At 38.6% G+C, this 24,001-nt stretch overlaps 1 protein-coding gene across 1 annotated transcript in view; it reads right to left on the reverse strand.

Moving 5' to 3' along the window:
• Positions 1-24,001, reverse strand: part of ANK3 (ankyrin 3) — a 382,716-nt gene that overhangs the window by 213,423 nt on the left and 145,292 nt on the right. The window contains exons 5-7 of the mRNA XM_042783328.1: positions 18,034-18,132; positions 12,589-12,774; positions 10,604-10,702 (exon numbers count right to left, since the gene is read on the reverse strand). Of these exons, the coding sequence (XP_042639262.1) occupies positions 10,604-10,702; positions 12,589-12,774; positions 18,034-18,132 (384 nt within the window). The remainder of the gene's footprint in view (positions 1-10,603; positions 10,703-12,588; positions 12,775-18,033; positions 18,133-24,001) is intronic.

A 24,001-nucleotide genomic window follows, 5' to 3' on the forward strand; every position in this document is an offset into this window, starting at 1 on the left:
TTGGGATATAATCAAGGTCCTATTTTGGCTTAATAGATTTGTATTAATTGTCCTGAGCTTCAACTTGAACTTGTGTATGAGCAGTTGATGGTCTGTTCCACAGTCAGCTCCTGGCCTTGTTTTGGCTTCTCCATCACCTCTATCCACAGATGTAGTCAGTCTGATTCCTGTGTATTCCATCTGGCGAGGTCCATGTATATAGCCACTGTTTACATTGTTGAAAAAAGGTATTTGCAACGAGTAAGTTCTTGGTGTTGCAAAATTCTATCAAGCGATCTCCAGCATCATTTCTATCACCAAGGCCATATTTCCCAGCTACTGGTGATTCTTCTTTGTTTCCAACTTCTGCATTCCACCAAGGCCATATTTCCCAGCTACTGGTGATTCTTCTTTGTTTCCAACTTCTGCATTCCAATCACCAGTGGTAATTGTTATGCTTACCTAGTGCCACTGTGACAGGAACATACCACAAATACGACGGCCTTAACAAATAGCAGTTTATTCTTACAATTTGGAGACTAAGTCCAAGTTCAAAGTGCCAGGCTCCAGGGGCTGAATCAAAGCCCCTCAGCCTTGGGCTTTGGCTCTGCCTCTTGCTCCTGGCCCACTGAAGCTAGAGGCTTTTCTTCACTCAGACAGCTACTAGCTGCTGAGGCTGACAAGGCCAAGGTTGACAAGTAAAAAGGCACAGTCCCGATGTTACCAAATCACATGGCAGGCCATTAATTCCAGTCCATTGAAAGTTCCAAGGCTGGCAGAGCATGGCAGGCTGCTGAGCAAAAACAAGGCAACATGTAGGGTTCTAGCATGCCATAAGCTAGAGACCAGTCTCAATGTTGTTTCTTATATATGGGAAGCAGACCACATACCCAAAGGCAACTACTTAGCTGCTCACAGTAGATTTCACCATGGAGTTTATTACCAGTCTCATCATGGGGAATACTACATCCAGCTGCCCAGCCACTCAACCAGGCCCAGCCAAGTCAACACACAAACTTAACCACCACAATAATCAATACATCTTGATTGCATGTTTGGTCAATTTCAGACTGCAGAAGGTAGTAAAAACCTCCAATTTCCTCATCTTTGATTCTGATTCTTGGTGCATAAATTTGAACAGTAGTATTAACTAGTCTTCCTTATAAGCATATGAATATTATCCTATCACTGACAGCATTGTATTTCCAGGTAAATCCTGAAACATTTTGAGTCGTGTCACATCTGCAAATGGGGGTCCCGAAAGCTTTAGTCCATCCATGTCATTAAGATTGACTCTACGTTGAGCAAGCAGCTCTTCTCCAGTTGTATTTCAAGTGCTTTCTCACCTCAGGGGCTCACCTTTTGACACTATATTGGAAAACGTTTCAGGGGTATTCATAAAGTTTTCCAGTAATATATCAGACAGTGTGTCACTGCTATTCATAAGGTTTTCACTGGCCAATTCTTTGAGAAGTGGATGGACCCTTCCTTCTTCTGTCTTATCCTGGAAGCTAGGCTGAAACCTGTCCAGCATGGATGACCCTACTGGTATTTGAAATACCGGTGGCATAGCCTCTAGTCTTATAACAACATGCAAGCTACCACGGTAGGACAAACTGATAGATGAGTCATGGGCAAAATGTCATAATGCATCTTCAATGCCACTGCTACCACTCCACTACTCTGTTAACAGCCTGCAAGGACTCCTTGCAGGATCGAGTCCAGTGTCCTCATTCCAGGCAGGCATGCCTGGGCCTCCTCCCTTAAATGTCCTCCTCCTCTCCAATCTCATTTTACATGTGCAACTGTTCATCAACTGCCATGCTTTGAGGAAACATTTTTCCAAGTTGACTGTAATCCTTCTATTTCCATCACAGCCTAGCTTTAAAAATTTTTCCAACTATGCTAGTTCATGCTAATCTCCTACCTTAACTTGTTTTCTTGGACCCTCCTGCTTTGATTTGGTAGACAGCCAGTAAACGAGCATACAGATGGCCAAAAGGGCTCACCAACTCCTTGGTTTCTTCTCCAAGCATCAATTAAGCACCACCACTACCACCAAGTCCTCTTTCCTCTAGGTGCTCCTGTGCCCTTCCTGCATAGTCTTCAAACTGCTAGAGGAAGAACAGTGACATTTTCACATTGCCACTGAAGACGATGGAGCACTCAATAGGGCACCAGGAGGAATCTGAGTTGATCCAGGTGCACCATTTAACGATAATGAGTGTGGACAATGTGCCGGAACCTATAGCAGAGGGTCAGTGAGGCACAGCGGCCCATCACCTCTCATTGCACTCACTGGAGAAAATGAAAACTCTACAGCTCATGAATAATTCCCTTTCAAAACACAAATGAATGAATAGAACCCTGCCAGCTCCTACTTTGGTAGAATTTTATTCCACAGAATTTTAAAATAGGATTTATTGGGGTCATTTAAAACTGCTCTTAGAGCAGCAGTTCTAGAGCAGCACTGTAGGAAGCAGGGCACATATTCAGAGAAAAAAAAGGAGAGAAAGAAGAATATGTACCTTCTAATTTCTCAGACTTTTTCATGAAGTCTTCTTACTGTCTCAAACAATTCCATATAAATAGTTTCGTAAAGTGGGATCTTCTCATGCTGACAAACACTACTGCAAACAATCTACCACAATTCAAACATTTATTCTGGGAAGCAACCTCTCTGACTACCTCCAAAAGTGCTCTGGAGTGCTGACATAAGGCCACTTGCCTTTCTAGGTGAACATAGCTTACAATGACTGGAACTCTTTCCAGATGAAAGTAGAAACAATACTAATAACTAACACACATGTGCCAAGAGCACTGGCCATGTTAGGAATCATGCTAAGAGATTTGGGAGCTCTGGTAGCATAGTGCCTAAGGCACTTGACTGCTAACCAGAAGGCTGGTGGTTCAAACCCACCAGTCACTCCTTGGAATGAAGATGGGGCAATCTACTTCCATAGTAATACTGCCTCGGAAACCCAAGGAGGGGTCACTATGAGTTGGGTCCAACTCGAGGGCACAGAACAACAGCATAGGTTATTTCATCCAGTCCTCACAATGAGGCTATTCATTAGATACTATTATTTGACCGTTTTATAAATGATGAAACAAGCACAAATAATTTGCTTAAGAGGATAAAGACTTAACTTGCAGGGTCACAGTGGGGTCCTGGACATCTGATTTCAATATCGTTTACTTGGCCATCAAACTATGCCTACTGTCTACTGTGAAGAGAGAAGGGAGACTGACAACCACCTGAATCACTGTGAGACAAGGTGCTTGAGCAAAAGGCAAGGGCCTGTCGGGGACTGACATTGCTTTCATTTGGGGGTTAATAGAACTGCATGGTGGGTGATGAAGGAATTTCCCTGGGCCACATCAGTTACCACTGACAGCCCAGGGATCCAAGAATGTTTCTGAGGGTGTTTCTCTTCATTCTATGTGGTGGCCACTTAGAAATTTCATCTCTTCACATAGGAAAATCCACAGATAGCAAATGAACTTTCACAGGAAAATGTTAACCACCATCCGTCCAAATCTACCAATGGATTTAAGATTTTTAAAAAATATTTAAGTATAAAGGAGATTCATCTTTGATGAAGGTTTCAGGAAATTAAACAGAAAAGTCAGGAATGAGTATACATGGCACGCTTACAAAAGTAAATTCTAGATAAAAGCTGTATCTTTTCACTCTGCCCTATGACTTTTTTCCCGGTTTGCTCCTCATATATTAGTAACACCACAGCAACAAGAATATGGTGATGCAGACCACATGGCTCCCAAATCCCCATTTTCAATCAGAAGGTCATATGTAACCCATTTTTTTTAAAAAAAACTTTTTATTGCAATTTGGGTTCAAGATTTGGGTTTCTGTAAACTTGTAATGAATGGAATGGTTTTCCATTCAACAACTCAAACACATTTTGATTCATGACATTGATTGCAATCCCTAGAATATAACAGCACTCTTCTGACTTCCTCCCTGTGTTTACTGCTTCCATTTGTTCTTCTCTCCTGTCTCTTCCTGCTTTCCGGCCTTTATCCTTGGGCAAATGTTACCCTTTTCATCTCGCATGCTTGGTTGTTCTGAGGAGTGCATACCTCCCTGGTGTTACTGTTCACGTTACAGTCCTATTTGGCTGAAAGCTGAGCCACAAATGAGTTTGGTTTCAGGCTTAAAGGATGTCCAAGAGCCATGGTTTTGCATGCTGGTAGCAGTCTCTATGGGACTAGTAAGTCTGGTCATTTTTATGATTTTGAATTTTGTTCCATATTTTCTCCCAGTCTATCCAGGACCTCCTATTACGATCCCTTTCAGAGTGGTCAGCAGTGGTAGCTGGGCACCATCTAGTTCCTGACTCAGGGTCATGGAGGCTGGGGTTTGTGAAGTCCATTAGTAACCATTTTTAAAGACATCTTTGTCTTTAATGCTGTTGAGTCTACATTATTCTCAATCCATTTGCGCAAATAAACTTGGCCTTGCATCTTACATTCAACACTTAGCTTTGGTGCAGTGGGCTAAAGCTCCACTATTAGAATCCTATGGATTTTCCATCTCCCTTAATGCAGCTGGTCTCAGTTTGTGAAGCAATTCCATGACACCAGGTGAGGTTCATTAAGTAATGGGAATTTTGATAGGCAGGGGAGAGGACTGGAGCTTGAGCAAAGCAATCTTACATAGATGCTGGGAGCCCAGCAATAGTAGGCAAGGAGGGTAGAAGTTGTTTACAGATTCTTGAAGTCAATAAATACATATTGAGTCCTTCCTAGTCCCAGATGTTGGGCTATGTGCTAGGGATTACAAAATGTGTAAATACAGCATAGGTCTGACCTGGAGGAATTCAAAGCCTTGAAAATGAGGTGAAGAAGAGGATGTGGAAAGTTGCTATAAATGTATTTATAATACCTTTACTTTAGTCTTCATAACGAGCTCTCATGTTGCTGTGGTTAAGGCACTAGGCTGCTAACCAAAAGGTTAGTGGTTCAAATCTACCAGCCACTCCATAGGAGAAAGACAAGGCAGTCTGGTTCCATAAAGTTTTACAGCCTTGGAAACCCTATGGGGGGTCACTGTGAAGCTGAATTGACTCGATGGCAGTGGGTTAGTCTTCACAAGACTGCTGAGATACTCTGTAAAACTATTAACAAAGATGCTGTCACTTAGTAAATACTTAATAAATTATAACTTTTTAAACCGTTATTACTATTAATTTCACCTGTGGAAGAACAGAAGGCAATGAATACTTGCAGAGCATTTATTCTGTAACAGGCACTTTGAGGCCTGAACAAATTAGTAAAGTAAGGACAGTAGGTTACTGAAGCCTGGATCTCCAGGGTTTAGGACACAGTAGTTACTCTTTAAATATTTGCTAAGTTGAATTTGATTTAGAATTAAAAAAAAAAAAAAAAAATCTCTGGATAATGTTTATCCAAGGGCATTGTTTTGCCCATGCACATGCTGAATTACGTTGGCCTTCTGTTTGGGCAGAAAGTAAACTGGACTCTTTTACTCCTGTCTCCCCCAGCAAATTTAGTAGTTATAGTACCTAAAAGCACTGCTTTCACTTTAACAAAAAAATAAAATGAAGTAAATAAAGTAAACTTTCCTATAATGCAGTTGAAATTCATCTATGATCTAACTCTTGGTTCTATGGTCCTATGGTCTAGCAACTATGGCTCCTGCTCTTGTTTAAAATATCTAATATTTGAGAAAGGCAGTTCTATGTACATGTTAACACATCACTGAGACACACACCATGTTCTATCATGCACAATGAGAACATTACAACACTAAGTACATAGATCACAGCTTCCACGGCAATGGGCCTTCTTAGATTTTTCAACTACATAATTCATTTTTCTTAATATAAATAGTCACATGAGAGAAATCATGTGTGAGGTGTTTCACAAAAAAAAAAAAAAAGTTGTCTCTGTAGCTGACTATAAGATTTCCTTTCCAAAACATGAAAACTATATAACCCAAGCTTCCCTTTATATTTCACCTCTCAGATTCCTCAAGGCCTAAATGAATCCTCCAGTTTTTTTTTTAAATCCTCAAGTTTTATTCACTGAATCCCTCTAGTGATCTGGTAATCTTTACTTTGTTTTATCCTCACATGTCTTACTTTGTGTACTTAAAGGATTTATACCTTTTGGAAACAAGAAAGATACAAATTCTAAACACACAAATGCCTAATCTTTTCAGAGAACAAAAAATAAAAATCACTAAGTAACAAGACTAGCATAAAGACACTTTATTCAATTAATTTTTCAAAATGGGAAGTTGGATAATAATTTACATGAGCAAGGTCAATGACAAGAGTGAAGATTAAGTAAGGTGGTCTATTACAGTTGATGAAATAACTCTTAGCCAGCAAAGTATTAATCTATTCTTTTCAATCAATAAAAGGAACTCTATAGGCATCCATACAATATAATGTGACCTTTAGTAACTGCAATGCATAAATACTTCTTATTGGAATGATGATCAGTAGTAGCTCTAGTATGTCTTAGTTATATCCTTTTCCCCAAGAGAGCTAGTCTGATTTGCTAAGAGAGCACAGGTCATGAATAAATTCAGACAGTGTCAACACCATCTCAGCAGACTCAATTCCAAGAGTGGAGACCGCTGAGGCTGCATTCAGCATTCAGCAGCTACTGCATTAACTCCCTGCAGTAGACCCAGGAGGCTGAATAGGTCTCCATGGATAATCCAAGAGGAAATACTGAAGATGTCAGGCAGTGTATCTTACATGTACATAGCAGAATCATACTGTGAAAACCAAAATTGACATCATAATATAAATCTAGGGAAAGGTGTTAATAAAACAGGTAAGAATGTACTATAAATCAGTTGCCATAATTGATACGTGGGGCTGTAACATTCACCACTAGCTGGAATCTGCTTTACTGCTGCATAAATTAGCTAGCACTGCAAAGCAGCATAGAAAGCAATCCGTTCCATCATGTACTCCCATTAGTCACACCACGTTTGCTGCTGTCTCTTATCTGCCTTGGAAATGAACACCTCCTGCATGCAGGAAATGATTCTGGAAATATTGTTCTTGCTCTTATTCCCCAGCTGTCTTTGTTAGCAAGTTGCCTAACTCTGGGGGTCATGCCGAGTCCATAGGTCTACTGGGAACCGCAAGACTGCATCTGCCTTTCTTCAATATTCTAAATCCTTCATTCTCTACTGTACTCTGACACAGCCAGGAAATCAAAATCACAGCCCCATAAGATAAAGGTTGCTGTTGTTTTGAATTTACCTTAACATGGTAATCAGTATCTCTAGTCAAACCTGGTTCCTGAAGTATATGATTTATGGTTACGATTTGTAGCCAGTGCTTAGCAAATGAGGCTTAATGATCTTCCCTTTATTGATCTAACCAGGTAAAATTTAATCCCATCTGTGCTCCTGGCATCTACTCCTATCTGCTATTTCTGCTACATCCTGAGAGAACCGTGACCTAGGAAGGCCCCACTGGGCAGCTGGGGGCGGGGGGAGGTTTCTGTAGCACAAAACTAGAAAGGCTGGATTATTATGTAATGAAAATTACTAGACATTTGTCACCTAAAATGGATTTCTTACGGAAGCTAACTGTCGCCACAATTTTACTTTATGAAAACCTGATCTTCTCAGACACCCTAAAGCAAGCCATCAATCATCAAGTGCAAAGAGATTATCCAGGTATAAGCAACAACACAGGCCTCCTATAAGTATAATCAACCTCCACCACAGCCTTCAGCTCAGAAACCCCTAATGCTATTAACCAAAATAAGAGAAAAAAACCAAACCCACTGCCATTGAATCAATGCCAACTCATAGCAACCCCCATTGGGTTTCTGAGGCAGTACCTCTTTATGCAAGTAGATTGCCCTGTTTTCCTTCCATGGAGTGGCTGGTGAGTTTGAACCACCATCCTTTCAGTTAGCAGTCAAATGCCTGAGACACTGCACCACCAGAGCACCTTTCTCATTAATTAAGCAGCACTGAGGGAAATCCCTTTCTAAACCAGTGAAAAATCTGAATGTTAACACATTTTAAACAAAGTACGGTGATTATTTTCAATGACGTATAGTAACTTGAACAAGATTAGCAACATGGGTCTGAGGTCTCCACTGATCTTTAATCAATAAGTAAGCCTTGTTGTAATTACCACATTCATTTTTAAATATAAATACATACTTTGCAGTTGCTAGGAGTTTGATTATCAGTCAGACTGCCCAATAAGCAAGGTAAGCACAGCTTACTTGTGTTTGTTTCCTCCTCTGCAGTGAATAATTTCTCATTTTTTCACAACAAAGATTCTACTTCCAGGTATGGCTGGCATCTGCCTCTCCCCCAACCCCACAGCACCTTCCTACAGAATCAAAGCTTCTTTTCAGATTAACAATCCTTAATAGGGGTGGAGTACCGTTGGAAAATTAAGCACAGGCTTACTTGTGCTTACTCATTTGTAGTAAATAGTTTCACATGTTTTTGTAGTAAAAACCTGTGAAGTTGCTCACTATAGCTCAGTAATGTGGTGAAACCCATATACAATTTTTTACTACAGATCACAAATAAGCCTGTGCTTATCTGGTTTATCGGACAATTCTTCCCTGCTGATAATACTGTAATTTGTCATCTTAAATTGCTTAAGTATTTCCCCAGTCTTCTTATTTTCAGCACCATCAGGAAATTTCTGAACAATGGCCCATAAACAAACTTCAAACCATACCCTAGCATAAATTTTCCAGAAGTCCTAATTAGAAGACATGACTTGAGGTTTTTATTATACTATGAATTAAAGAAATAGAACCACAGAAATATATCCTAAAGGAATGAACTTCAGTTTTAGCACTGACGTGCCATAAACATAAGTCAAGTTTACACATGGCTTAAAGAAGTGTTTAACTTTGTCCTTCAAAATGTCAAACCAGGCTTCGGACTGCTATGCCATGGAATCCTCAGGATGTAGTTAATACAAGAACACTGCAGTAGAGCAAACTGATCTGACTGGCTCTCTTGTGTCATTTAGACTGTTGAAGACTTTTAGCAAGCTGATGGCAGTAAGACAGGAAAGAGCCTTTATATTAGTACAATTTGAACTCATGAATTTTTATAGGACTAATGAAGTATAAGAGGAAAAGAAAAATGAAACCTTTAAGTTGTCTAAGGAGGACAGACTATTGGACTGGTTAACAGCTGCCAGGCTTGAATCTTGCCCCTTCCAACCTACTAGCACTGTGTTCCTGGATGAACTACTTCTTATCTTTACTCCTCACTTTCCTCTTCTGTAAAACAAGGCTAAACAACACTTTTTTTTTTTTTTTGATGTTAGAAGAAAATGAGATAAAAATGCTTAGCCTGGCATCTGCCCCTCAGATCAGTACTTCAGAAATGGCACTGCTTTTACTGCTGTAAGCACTACTGCTAGTGTCTTGGTTTTGTTAGCTGCTGCCAAGTCACTCTGACTCATGGCGACCCCATGTGTGCAGAGTATTACTGCTTCAAGGCTGTGACCTTTTGGAAGCAGCCAGCCAGACCTGTCTTCCCAGGCATCTCCAGGTGGGTTTGAACTGTCAACCTTTTGGCTAGTAGCCAAACACCCATTTGTGCCACTCAGGCTGCTACTGCTTCTACTCAATCTAGTTTCCTTTCTCTTCTAACAAATGAAGTTTTAGCAAAAAGTAAATGCTACTGGTGCTATTGATGATGACAAAATGTCAGATGCTGTGCTAAGTCCTTTACATGCATCATCTCTTCTAATTCTCAAAGTGGCCCAGTGAGAGCATGGTGATCTTATTTTATTATGATCACATTATTTTTATTATTTGAACTTATAATGAAAAAACCTGATGGACAAAGACTAAAGGTTGGAACCAAAACTTGAACCCAGGGAGTCTGAATCTCACGCCAACATTCTTAGCCACTATTCCCCATCCTGCTTCTGACTGCGTTTCTCCTTCTGACAAAGAAATCTCTAAGGATCATGCCTTGCACTAGAATCAGTTTTTATGTTCACAGCAATCTCACTCTGTTTGGATGCGCAATGTGCCATCCAGGGGTAGACGTGGTGCTGTAACTCCCTTGTCCATGAATAAACACGAGCTTGCTCATGTTACAGAACTTTGTTACTCATTATGAAACTTTGCAGTGGACAGAGGATAAAGGCAAAAGGTGGTATCTATTATTTGGTTATTGATATTTGGGCCTCATCTAGATATGTCAGCACATTTCCTTCAATAAGCTCAAGACTCTGTTCTCTACAGAACCATATCACCTGATCTTTTCCTAAGAGGCTTAGAAATTTCAGCTTGGGGAATAGTTTACAGTTCCCAGCCATGATGACTTGAATCCTATATTCTAATATGCTATACACTTACATATTTATCACTCCCTCCCTCGATGAGCTTGGTTTACTTTTTGTTAGTAAATAGGTACACTTGTGTCAAAGCACACACACACACAAAGCCACCAGATAAAACCCACTATCATAAATAGAAACTTATCACTTTTTACTCACTGGAAGGACTCTTGGAGGACATCTGTTTCAAACTCTTCCTTATGTTAGAAAAGGACACTAACGAATCATTTCAAATGTTTTAAAGGCATTCCATATTGCAGCATTCTTACCCTTGCAGTGAAGTCCACAGCAGCCGCTCGGTTTAACAGCAACGTGGCTACATTGATGTTTCCATAGTGAGCAGCTATGTGTAGCGGAGTGAAGCCACTCTGTAAAGAGAACACAACAGACATTCAAGTGATTCCTGCTGGACCCATGTCTGGCAGGTTAATATCATAACCCTGCCCAAATAAAAATGAGGAAGCAAAATATGCTAAGGTCCACATTCCATTCTGTACTAGTTTTCGATCAGTGCCAATTGCTCACAGGTTCCTAATTAAGCCCAAACTAAAATGCGGAGGAAGTGCCAGGGAGGAGCCAAGAAGGGTGGAGAAGTAATCTAGCAATTTTAGTAATCTAGTAGCAGAACTACATAGAAGTCAATGTTCTGAAAAATTAAAATAGGGACAACAAGGAAAATCTTTATAGATCAAGGAAAGCTTTATTAGTACAACAACCCCTTTATTCTTTATTGCTGAAAGAATCGACCACTGAAACTGTGTCAAAATTCACGTGGTGTTATACATTCAATATAGTTTCAAATTAATCACCAGTAAAGGTCATTTTTAATGATAAAAGTAAACTTATTTTGGAAGAGATACTATTAACAAAATCAGTCTTGCCCCACGGGCAACTGCATTCCATGAAGAATCCATTAGTTGATCTCTTCATTAGCAAATGTTTATTCAATAACACATTTTTCTGGATTATGCATACCAAGGTCATTTTACTTCCTTAACAAAATGCTAAAACATGCAGCAATTCACTTAGTCCCCAGACTGAAATCTTATAGGAACTAGATGCATTTCTATAAGTTGTTAGCAAGCCTCTTAGCCATGCTAGCTGTATCACTGACAACATTACTGAAGGGTGGGTCACTGGGTAATGCTCTGAGATAACTTTCCTTTTGCTGACACCACTGAGGGTAAGTGTCATGCAGAACCCTAAAGAATCAGTCTTGGACGAGTAGAATGACAGGGTTGTCTGCAGCTTTAGGTGGAGCTGATAAGCATCTGTCTCAAAGCTCTTCATCTCAGCAATTCTACAGCAATACTCTTTAAGTTTCGCAGATCCCTCGTGCTTCCCTTTAAACACCAGGTTCAGCTGCAGAAAGCCCTGGTAATCAAACTACTATCTCCTCTGGCACATGCTACTTTTGGGGCAAGGGTATAAAGCAGGTATCTAGCCTACAGAAGGCGATGCAAAGAGGAGGGAAAAGAAATGAAGCAGCGGCACTAAGTAATGGGAAAGTGAAGATGCAGATACAGTTCATATGTATGTATATATATACCTCTGTTGTTCTATTCACCACCATCTAGGTTAACACATTTGGAAGCAAAGAGGAGGAAAAAATGAACGGTTAGTTCACTGTCGGTGACATGGATTGCAGAAAGCTCACGGCAGCTAAGTGATGAGCATGAAAGCTTTTATGGGAGCACAATAGGCACAGAAAGAAAGCTAGACTGAATGAAGGGCTACCCAATGGTCTACCCCAAATGCCACGTTTCCTTGAAAGAGACTTTCAAGTAATGCATGTCAAGACAATGGGAACTGAGGGCTGTGACTGTCTTGCTGCTGGAATGCTTTCCGCAGCTGATCAACACAAGGTGTATTGCCTGTCATCTTAGATACTGACCAAAGGTTTATTTGTGCACATCTTATTATTTTGTAAATTTTTTTCACCCTAATGTTTGAGCGGGGGTCTTAAATGTTACCGAAAAAATGCATTAAAAAAGGAAACTATCGGGTACCTAATGGATCAACTTCTTTTGAGGTAGCCTCCATTTTAGCACGCATAGGGCAACATCTGAAGTCCCTCCTAGTTTTTCATGCTAAGCGGATGTGTCTTCAATAGGTTAATTTGGACACACCCCTGTATTCCATTCAATGAAATTGAGTGTTTGGCATAAGCTTGCCAAAAGGGAAGCCGGCCTTCTTAAAGGCTGCGTGTCTGCCATCATTTGGTGTATGAAAGCCTGCTTCCCGGAGGCCTCACCTTCGATTCCACATCTGCATTGTTGTCGTTCTGCAGGAGCAGGGCAGCGGCTTTCGTGTCATCCTTTCGCGCAGCAATATGAAGAGCTGGAAGGCGCACTTTTCCTTTTGTGTCATTTTCTAGCAAGAGTGAAACTACCTGATCATGACCTTGTTGCAAAGCTACTGCCAATGGTGTGAAGCCATCCTGCAAAGAAAATGATAGGTCAAGACTGGCCCTATAGGTATTTTCTTTTTTTAGTATTCAATTAACAAGTAAGAGGGCAACCAAGTGTGAATTTTGGTTTTGGGTAATTAAAGCTAATACAATGCAGTGGACTCACAGTGCAAAAGACATCTTCAAAATATGTATCACCAAAGCATAAAAAAAAGTAAGAAGTTTGTTTTTTTCCCCTGTTAAGAGAACTTTTAAAAAATTATTTTTATCAGAGAATTGGCAAGTAAGTCACCTTATTTTATTCTGGTCATAATATTTTATTTCTGCAGTTGTTGTGGTACAAATAGATGACCACTTCTATAGAAGGCTATTTGTAAGGGAGAAGGAAAAATCCAGTTTCCTACATATTAATGTCCTGTGGTCTTCCTAAAATACTAATTTTATCATTGTTTTCCCTTGCTGAAAGACAGATAAGAGCTCCTGCCATCTATTTGACTGAATGCAAATCACCACACTTATGTTCACGAATGCGAAAAATACTGATCCAAAGCACCTGATGGGTAATATTATTTATGTCTCACAGGTAAGTCCTATCTTCCAGTCTCTTGACTAGCCACAGAAATACAGGATAATTCTCACCCTGGGTATCCATGATCATGGTCTTTTTCCCACCGTGAAATGACTTCATTCTCTCTCTGCAGCTCTACCTGCCTCTTTCAAATTTACTATCTAAGACAGGAAAGAGGAAGAGGATGCACACCAATGTAACCAGAAGGGTACGCTCTGTAGCCTTAAGTGGGGGGAAAACAAACAGAGAAAGGCTGGGTATGACCCAGATTTCACCAAAATTATTTTACAAGTTTATACTTAAGAAATGAAGTTTAGGTCATAATTTAATGTTTTATATAAAAGCAATCTCTGTAACATTATATAAGTATGCTCTTGTTTTCATAAAGTTAAATGTGTAGGTTGTCTGCATGTACAAAAAATCTGGATTAATAAAATGTCATTGCAAAGTAAAACAAATTTTTCTTCTTTCTGCTTTTTATTGGATTTATTTATATAAAAAAAGGAGGAAAATTACAAGTTTTAAAGGAGAGTGATAATAGGAAAAACGTCTATTAAGGGTTAACTTTGCATCCTACCTTTAAAACCTGAACAAAATCTAAAGAGTAAAAATGACAGCTTGCCTTTATTCTGAATCAAAACAAAATGGCTACCTTTCCACTGATATGAACTTTTAAGTCCATGGGGCTTATACATGAAGGAAACAACTTTTTACACCAGAAAAATGAACTACAATTGAGATGATTAGCACTGATCAGAATGTGCTTCTGGCATAAACCAGTTAAAGACACAAAGATACCAGCTCCAAGGTGTGAGTAGCTAAAATTAGTAGCTCCAGATTTTGTTTCCACACCAAGTTTAAATAATTTGGGGTGCTTTGTGCAACTATTCTCAATAGAAACTAAAACCAGAAAAGAAATGTGCTTTGAATTCCGTAAGCGGAGTCCATGCCTAGTTGCTCAGGATATTATCTTCACTGCTTGGTAGAGTGTCCAGCACATAATAGGTACTTAATTATTACTTGTGCAACAACTGAGCAAATGAATGTACCTCATGCTTCAGAATCTTAATTAGCAAAAGAAGAAAGACATAAAGAAATGATTTGATATGAAATACACATGCATATATAAAAAGTTTTAAAAATCACAATCATGCCAAAGACTCCATACATCTATACAGGATATGATGTATGGAGAGCTTATTGAAAAAAGAAGTATGTACTGAAGGAAGTAGAAGATCTCACATCATTTAGTAAATTAAAAATTCTATTAAAATTCACTATTAAATTAATACTTCAATTGGTTCCTATTGTTTGTGTTATAAATACCCAAATTCACTGCCATCAAGTCAGTCAATTCTGACTAACAGCCACCCTATAGGACAGAGTAGAACTGCCTCATGGGGTTCCGAAGGCTGTAGGTTTATACTCAAGCAGACTGTCTCACCTTACTCCCACAGAGCAGCTGGTGGGTTTGAACTGCTGACTTTGATTATCAGCTAAATGCTTTAACTACCATGACTGGGGTTCCTTTTTAGAAATACAGACTTCTGTATACATTAAAGGTTGCTACATCAGCATTATTAATAGGAAGAAGCAATACCATATTTAGAGGATAGTCTACTCACACTGAACAATAAAGTGTGTTGTTCCTCATTTTGTGCATGTGTGTGTTATTTTTTAATATGAATATCCAACAGAAGAGAAAAAAAAGTTAAAGATTCAAACATCTTTAATTAATCACATAACTGTCATGTATCAGTATACCACAAACCTTCACGAAAACATGGCTGTGAAGTGTTATTAGAGAGAACTTTTCTTTATTCTTTTTTTCCCTTAAAACTATTAAAAAGGTAATGTAGAATTTAATTAATGTAAAAGAGTAAAAATTAAAAAATATATATATACTACCCTTTGCCAAAAGACAGACTAAGTGGTCTGAGGATCTCACATATTATTTTTCTTTAAGGTAGTTGTAATACCTCTTTTTGGGCTTCAAGACCTTAAAAAATACTGGAGAACACGGTTGGTTATTGTGGATTAGTTTACAAGCTAAATTCACACCTATTGTCAGTAAATTGGGCTTGTATTTGTTTGCTTTTATATTAGCAATACGTATTATCCCATATATCACAATCTAAAATATAATACTAACTATCCTTCACAGATGAAGAAAGTGCTATAGTTAAGATATTTTTATTACTTGGTATCCCTATCCAAAAATGGTAGTGGATTTCCTCTGATCTCAAAACCAGACCCCTGGCCCCATTTACCCCGTGCCTCGCACTCAAGGCTGAGGGCTCAGATTGGCTACTGTTCCTGAGGTGGGAAGCTAGGCACTGTTTTCTGGCCACTAAATATTTGTTCTTTTGATATAAACCAGTAGTTATTTCTTAACTGACAGCACAGTGGTTAAGTGCTCAGCTGTGAATCAAAACGTTGGCAGTTTGAACCCACCAGTCCCTCCATAGGAGAAAGATGAGGCGGTCTCCTTTCACAAAGATTACAGCCTTTGAAACACTATGGGACCATTCTACTCTGTTCCATAAGGACACTATGAGTCAGAATGGACTCAGTGGCAATGGGTTGCTTTATTTCCTAACTGTCGTTATATGCTGTTGAGTCAGACCCGACTCACTAGTTTTAAGAATAGCAGTATAAAAAGAATATATTTTCATGGTAAAAATCCAAAACAGTACTGAAGGATATAAAGTGAAAAATAAGGCTCATTCTAATTCTCAATCCTTCCTCCAACTCCTTAGAGCAAACCTATGAAGACAATGTTTTTGGATTTTTCCTGTAGCAGTACATATTGTCCAGCTTCATGTGTAATAATGTTAAATAGCATTTTATTATATAAATATGTCAATATTTGTTAAACAGTTCCTTACTGGTGCATATTTCAGTTCTATCTAGGTTTTAAAAATTGTTATTACTAATTATGTTAATGAATATTCTCATATACTAGTTTTGTACCCTCCTGCAAACCTAAATACCAGTTTAAGCATAATTCATATCTATAATATGAATTCCTAGAAATAGAATTGCTAAGAAATATGTGAATATTAATTTTTTATATTTATTGCCAAATGTTCTGCAATCAATTATCAATCCCAATATTGTATGAATGTTAGTTTCTTCTCCTCCCTCAAAAATCAAATAGCAAAAGATTGGATCTCATTCTTTAGCTGTTTAATATACATTTCATTGATTATGAGTCAGGGTGAGAATCTTTCCCTATCTTTTAGTCACTTATATGTCTTTTTTGTGTGAATTGCCTGCTAAATTATTTAGTGGTTTTCCCAGAAGGCACAATCTCAAAAGGTGGGTGAAGTTATACATGGTTCCTCTGTTGTCATCTTTGCTGCAACATTCAATAAACACATCAGAATTCAAGAAAGAGGAGTGGTGTTACTGATGTAACTCACTAGTTTGGAAATACTAAAGAATACACAACATTTGTTCTTTATATTATAAGTGATCACAATCTTCCATCTGGATTAATTTTAAAAATAAACTGTACTATCTAAGACTGTACCAATGACACATAACTATTTTTAAAGAATTCTTTTAAAAAAAACCCAATTATTTTTTTAAATTTTACTGTGATTTGAGTGAAAGTTTACAGAGCAAATTCACTTTCCATACAGCAGCTCACATACACTTTGCCTCATGACATTGACTACAATTTCCCATAATGCAACAGCGTCCTTTGTCACTTCCTCCCCATAGTTCCCCTCCTCCTTCCCTGTGTCCTTCCCACCAAATGTACTGCTATCCACTCCTCCCTCAGCTATCTTCCCATGTATCCACAGCTTTTCTATTCTCCCATGATTGATCTCTCCAAGGAGTATATCTGCCTAATGTAAATGTTCAGCTCATATGCTTGTCTTTTGTTTGGCTGGAAGCCACAGGAGTGGGTTCAATTCCAGACCTGAAGGGCAGTTAGGTGCCATAGTCTCAGTGGTTCCATCAGGCTCTATCAGACCAGCAAACCTGATCCTCAAAAAAAAAACCCATTATTTTAAAATATGCTTTTTTTCAAGTTGACAGCAGTGAGTTTTTTTTGTTTTTTTTATCTAACACTTAAAAAAAATACCGTACTCTTCTTAAGGAACCCAGGTACCACAGTAGTTAAGTACTCAGCTGCTAACAGAAAGGTCAGCAGTTTAGACCTACCATCTGTTCCATGGGACAAAGATGTAACAATCTGCTTCTGTAAAGATCACAGCCTTGGACACTCTGCCTTTTAGGGTATCTTTGAGTTGGAATTGATTTGACATCAACAGGTTTAAGTTTGTTTAGACACATTAATTAAATGTAATTAAATTTAGGAATGTACAAATTCAGTCATTAAAATTAGGCCAACTTAAATTTGGGCAAAAATAGCTTTAATGCCAATGCTAACCACTAAACTATTTCATAATAATGGTTACTTTTGAGGACACAAAAGTGTTCTCAACATGTTCAATAATGAAGAAATAGCTCATGTATAGGATAGACTCAGGCATTTAAAAGTAGAAAGGGGATCCAAGCAGTGGTAGATTCTTTAAAGGTTAAAAGCAGGCTTTCTAACGTATTTCATAAAAACTCACGAACACATGCGTTTATATAAAACTGTAATTAACATATCAGTGGGACAAATTCTCAACATTACAATTCCAGGTGAACAAAACACCCTATGATCTTAAGAACTTACTCATATTAAAAACCAAGCATCCTACCTCTGTGGCCAGGCTTTGGCTTGCACCATTGTCAAGAAGAAACTTGACAACTTCCAGGTGGTTTTCCTGGGCTGCCATATACAGTGGAGTGAAACCATTCTGCAAATTAAGAAATAAAATGTTTGTCTGAATGTTCAAGAACCAATTTACTTTTTTCACTGTACTGATGATATCATTTCTTGGATGATAACCCAAGAAAAGCTCATATATAATGATTTTAATAATACTTTATTGTAAATACTCCTATTTATTAGAAAACTTAAGTATAATTTAAGCATAATTCATAATTAAAACTTAATTCACAATTACATTTCATAATTTATAGTTAATTATAGTTTATAATTAATAGTTTAAGTGCAATGCAGACAAACATAACCACTTTAGATAAATAAGTACATTCATTTAATCATCAACCCTTTACTGAGAATCTACCATTAGAAAAGGATTGTACTAGATGCTATGGGGGAAGTAAAGAATACATTCAATCATCATAGCTCCCAAGCACTAATTATCTATTTTAAATAAAACATAATTATTTTCACATAAAATCAAGCCTCTGAAATAGTTCCTGCTTTAGAAAAAAAAAGATATTAAATTCAAATAGCTTCAAACTTACAGATGGGTCACTTAGAGCAAAAGCAGGAACATCAGTTTCTAGGATGGTGTAATTCAAATGCAGAGTAGAGTCTAATTAGAACAATTGTTTGTTGTAGGTGTCCTTCTCTTGCATTTTTGCAAAGGCACAGTATTTTTTTTTTATGTCCAGAATATCTCTATCAATCATGTGTGTGCACATGTGTACACACACACATACAGGCAGTCCCTGAGTTACGAACAAGATCCATAGATCAGCCGGACCAGGTGCATGGGATTCTTACTTAGCCTTACTTAAGCACACAAAAAAAGGCTCGAAGCCTTTTCAGCGATTTAAAAGCTACACGTGCAGCAAGTGAAGGTGACTGTAATGAAGACGACGATGTTGCCAAGTAGGGGTTGGCTCAATAGTTTGAGGACAAATTTACACAATTTTAAATAACAAGGCTTCAAAGATGGCAGTGCTTTGCTTAAAGACAGTAGCCAACCACATCCCTCTAATGTGTGGGGCTCTACACAGTCCTACTAGCAATCCAATCCCATGTCTCAGCTTCCTGAAAGGGCTCATCATGCCTCTTCCAAATCTTCCATTCCAGGGCTTTGACCTGTAATTTTTCGCATTCTAGTTAGCATGACAAATGGCCTAAATTTTAAGAAGTCTGGTATGTTTCCATTTTGCTTTGTTGGCCAGAGCAAAACAAGTTTGAAGCCCTGCATTAAAAGGCAGGTAGGAGCTGTCCAAAAGTTGGACGTTTGCAACCCAGCGGCTACCTAGTGTTTTCACATTGTCAAAGAGCGTGAATTCAAGCAAATAAATGTGCACATTACATCTTAACCTTATTAGAAGTACATTCCACATGTATGTTTGTCCTCCAGAACAATTTCACGGTGGACTGAGATCCAATATTGAATAAGAAATCAGTATAGTGGATGTGGGACATAGGCAGCAAGTTACAGAAAGATCGAAGGGTAAAGAATTGAACAAAAAATACCAGAATTGAACAAAAAATATCAGAAATATTGTAGCAAGGCCAAAGTTTTCACTTTTATGTTATAAATAAACGCATATTATGTGTGTGTGCATGTATGCTGTTGTTGTTGTTATGTGCCACCAAGTTGGACCTGACTCATAACGACCCTTCCTTGGGTTTCTGAGGCAGTATCTCTATGGAAGTAGATTGCCCAACCTTCCTTCTGAGGAGTGGTTAGTGGGTTTGAACTGCCAGCCTTCTGGTTGGTTAGTAGTCAAGTGCCTTAGGCATTACGCTACCAGAGCTCCTACTTGATTTTAATCAATAAAGATTTAAATAGTTTATGTAAATTATTTTAAATTAATTAATAAGACATTATACTTTCAAGAATTAATTAAACATGCTGACAGTTGACTACACTTAACATAAGGGACCGTATCTTTTTCTCACCTACTGTACATTATAAAGGGAGCTCTGGTAGCATAGTGGCTAAGACACTTGCCTGCTAACCAGACGGCTGGTGGTTCAAACCCACCAGCCACTCCTCGGAAGGAAGGTTGGGCAATCCTACTTCTGTAGTGATACTGCCTTGGAAACCCAAGGAGGGGTCGCTATGAGTCGGGTTTGACTCGACGGCACATAACAACAACAACATACATTATAAAAGGAGCTCTCCTGCACTTGGCTGCTAACCAGAAAGTTGATAGTTCAAACTAATCACCTGCTCTGTGGAAGGAAGATGAGACAATCTACTTCTGTAAAGATTTACAGCCTTGGAAACCCAATAGGGGTTGCTGTGAGTAGGAACTGACTTGATGGCAGTGGATATGGTACATTATAAAAGTGGGTAAGGCTGCTAACCAGAAGGCCAGCAGTTCAAACCCACCACCAGCTGCTCCATGGGAGGAAGATGAGGCAATCTACTTCTGTAAAGATTTACAATGTTGGAAACTCATAAGGGTCACTATAAGTTGGAATCTACTCAGTTTTTAGTTGTACATTATAAAGCTTTGGAAGATGATACTTGATGATGATGAGGAGGAATAAAAATATTATACAAAACATTATTTCTCAATATTTTATAGATTGCATGTGGAATTACATTTGGCTACAAAGCCATGCTGATGTGATTTGTTGGTTAATGAAAGCTATTAAAAATTACCTATAAAATATTATACTATTTAAATAATCTGTTTGCATAATATAAACATCAAGTAGATGATTTCCAAATTATAATAAACTCTTTGAATAAATTTTTCAGAATGGGGTCATATTTAGTTAATTTTCCAGACGTGTCATTGTATAGATCACACAATTTCAAATAATATAACTAAGTATATTCTAAACTGTTACCAAATACTATTTAAACTATGCATCAAAAGATTACATTTATCATTACAGATACCAGTATTATATGATTACCTTGGGAGCTCTGGTAGCATAGTGCCTAAGGCATTTGACCTCTAACCAGAAGGCTGGCGGTTCAAACCCACCAGCCACTCTTCGGAAGGAAGATATGCTCAATCTACTTCCATAGAGATATTGCCTCTGAAACCCAAGAAGGGGTCTCTATGAGTTGAATCGCCTCAATGGCAGCGAGTTTTGTTTACGTAATTCAGCTATGTGGTAGCCTCACTCATTTGGTTTATAGTTAAGAATTAGAGAGTAAGGTGAAAAGGTCCTTGAGCACACAGGCGTGATGTCATATGAGAAATCCACTACAGCACGCACACTTTACTTGTCAGAGAGTTCCTGTGCTCTACTTTCCCTATTTTGTATATTATCGCACATAATTGTAACATGCTAGGTTATCTATCTCCTGAACTTAAGATTAGAAACACAAAATTGAAAGAGGTGTAATATTATACATAGGATTCCTGATTCTTCATACCTTTTCCTTTTAAATTGTTTACCTAGTAACATCAGTGAATCATGCTTTTACTATGTTTTATCATTAAAAAGCTTATTAACATTTAAACATGAAGCAAGGATTAAGTGCAACATAATATGTCTGTGTGTGTGTGTATTTGAAATCTTTGTCATTCCTCCCCATCTAAAAGGGAAAGTGCAAGGTAGTTTAGGGCTACATTTGCTGACTATTTGACCAAAACAAAAGGTTGATTTAAGTACTTTTTTGAAGGATGAACAACAACAACAAAAAAGTCAAAGGGGGAAAAAAAAAAAAAAGTAAAACCAGTGTATATTTTTCTTATAGCTAACTTAATAGTGGCTAAGGCACTTGACTGCTAACCAGAAGGCTGGCAGTTCAAACCCACCAGCCACTCCTCGGAAGGAAGGTTGGGCAATCCTACTTCCGTAGTGATACTGCCTCGGAAACCCAAGGAGGGGTCGCTATGAGTCAGGGCTGACTCGAGGGCACATAACAACAACAACAACAACAACTTAACTACTGAATATCAATCTTTCCTCATCAGGTGCAATATTAGAAAACTGAAGTTTCTAGAAGACATGTTTAAATCTTCAGGAGTAAAATTTCTTAAAGAAAAATTCCAAATGGAGGTAGTTTTCTCAAGCATAAAAATCAACCTGATAATTTAAATGAGTGAGCTGTCAACTTTAGGATGGAGGAGGTCTACTGTGGTTCAAGATCACTTAAAAACACTGTTCTACCTACACAGATCTGCCTTCTACCCCCAATGGATGGGCACTGCTGCTCTGATGCCTCCCAGACAATTATTTCATGACCCACAAAAAACTCAAAGTCAGGAACTGAGGTTAAAGGAGAGTTCACTCTCACTGAACTGGAACTTTCAGATAGTGATCCTTGAGATGTGTATCCTTTACATCACTCCACATGCCCTTTCTACAATGTCAGAAAATAAGATGAGTAGAACGAGAATTACTCAGAAATAACCTATAGACAAGAGTCACAGCAAGAAACAGCCCTGTAATTAATCATTTTCCATAACAGTTTCCCCCTTCTTTTTGAGTGTATATGATCTTTAGGCTATTAACTGAAAACATGTCGTTTTCTGAGTGGTCTCATTCTATATCTGCTAACCCTACTGATAAAACTTGAGTTTTCTTTAGGGCTTCCATAATGAAAATTTCAATTCCACAGTGGGATGTGTGTATGTTTTTGTAACTCTTTGGTTTTGGTCAACTGGCATCCATATCCATTTCCCTTTATTTTGGCAATATCACACTTATTTTCTTTTGAGGAATTTTCTCTTCTCTGGCAGGACGGTCATGGTTGGACATTATGACCATTTGGACTGCTCTTCTTTAATTACAGGGTAGGATGAGAAGGATAGAGAGCAAACTGGAGGAGCAACAGAAGTTATCCTGCACATGTGTTGTTGTTGTTGTTGGGGCCGACTCAATGGCACATAACAACAACAACAACACATGTGCAGAATAATTTCTATTGCTCCTCCAGTTTGCTCTCTATCCTTCTCAACAATGTCCCCTGCCCCAAAGCCAAAACAACAAACCAATTTTTATGGAAGTAGACTGCCACATCTTTCTTCCAGAGTGACTGGTAGGTTTGAACTGTTAACCTTTGAATTAGCAACGGAGAACTTTAACCACTGTCCCACCAGGCTCCTTGTTCTCTGCCCAATGGCCTCCAAACAAATACCCAAACCCACTGCCAGAGTGGATTCTAACTCATAGTGACCCTATAAGACGTAATAGAACTGTCCCATAGCGTTTCCAAGGCTGTAAATCTTTAAAGAAGCAGACCACCACATCTTCCTCCCTTGGATTGGCTGGTGAGTTTGAGCCAGTGACCTTCTGATTAGCAATCAAGCACTTAACCACTGTGCCACCAGGGCTGCTTCCAGTGCCCCCTACTCACCTGTTTTAGAATGAATTGTGTGTCCTCCCTGCCTCCCTATACCTATGTACTATGTACAATCCTAACCCCTATACCTGTGGTGATAATCCCAATGGGTTTATTTGTTATGTTAATGAGGCATTATTAGCATAGGGTGTGCTTTGAGTTAATCTCTTTTGAAATATAAAAGGAGATTAAGAAGCAGGAGGGAAGCAAGCAGGGATAAAGATAAATGCCACACCATGTGGAGATTGCCCAGAAGACAATGAATAGAAGCTAAAGAGACAAGGACCTTTGCTTGAGCCAACAGTGAGAGAAAGCCTTTGCCTAGAGTCAGAGCCTTGATTTTGGACTTTCTGCCTCCTTAACTGTGAGAAAACAAATTTCTGTTTCTTAAAGTCACTCACTTGTGCTATTCTGTCATAGCAGCACTAGAGAACCAAGACCACCCTAATTCACCTGTAGAAATTAGGATCAAAGGGCAGCCTTTCCTTCTAGCTTCTGATTGTTGTTGTTGTTGTTGTTATGTGCCATCGAGTCAAACCTGACTCATAGCGACCCCTCCTTGGGTTTCCGAGGCAGTATCACTACAGAAGTAGGATTG

This window comes from Orycteropus afer, unplaced genomic scaffold (assembly GCF_000298275.1).
Source record: "Orycteropus afer afer isolate SDZICR_OR568_19922 unplaced genomic scaffold, OryAfe1.0 scaffold00016, whole genome shotgun sequence".
NCBI classification, from domain to species: Eukaryota; Metazoa; Chordata; class Mammalia; order Tubulidentata; family Orycteropodidae; genus Orycteropus; species Orycteropus afer.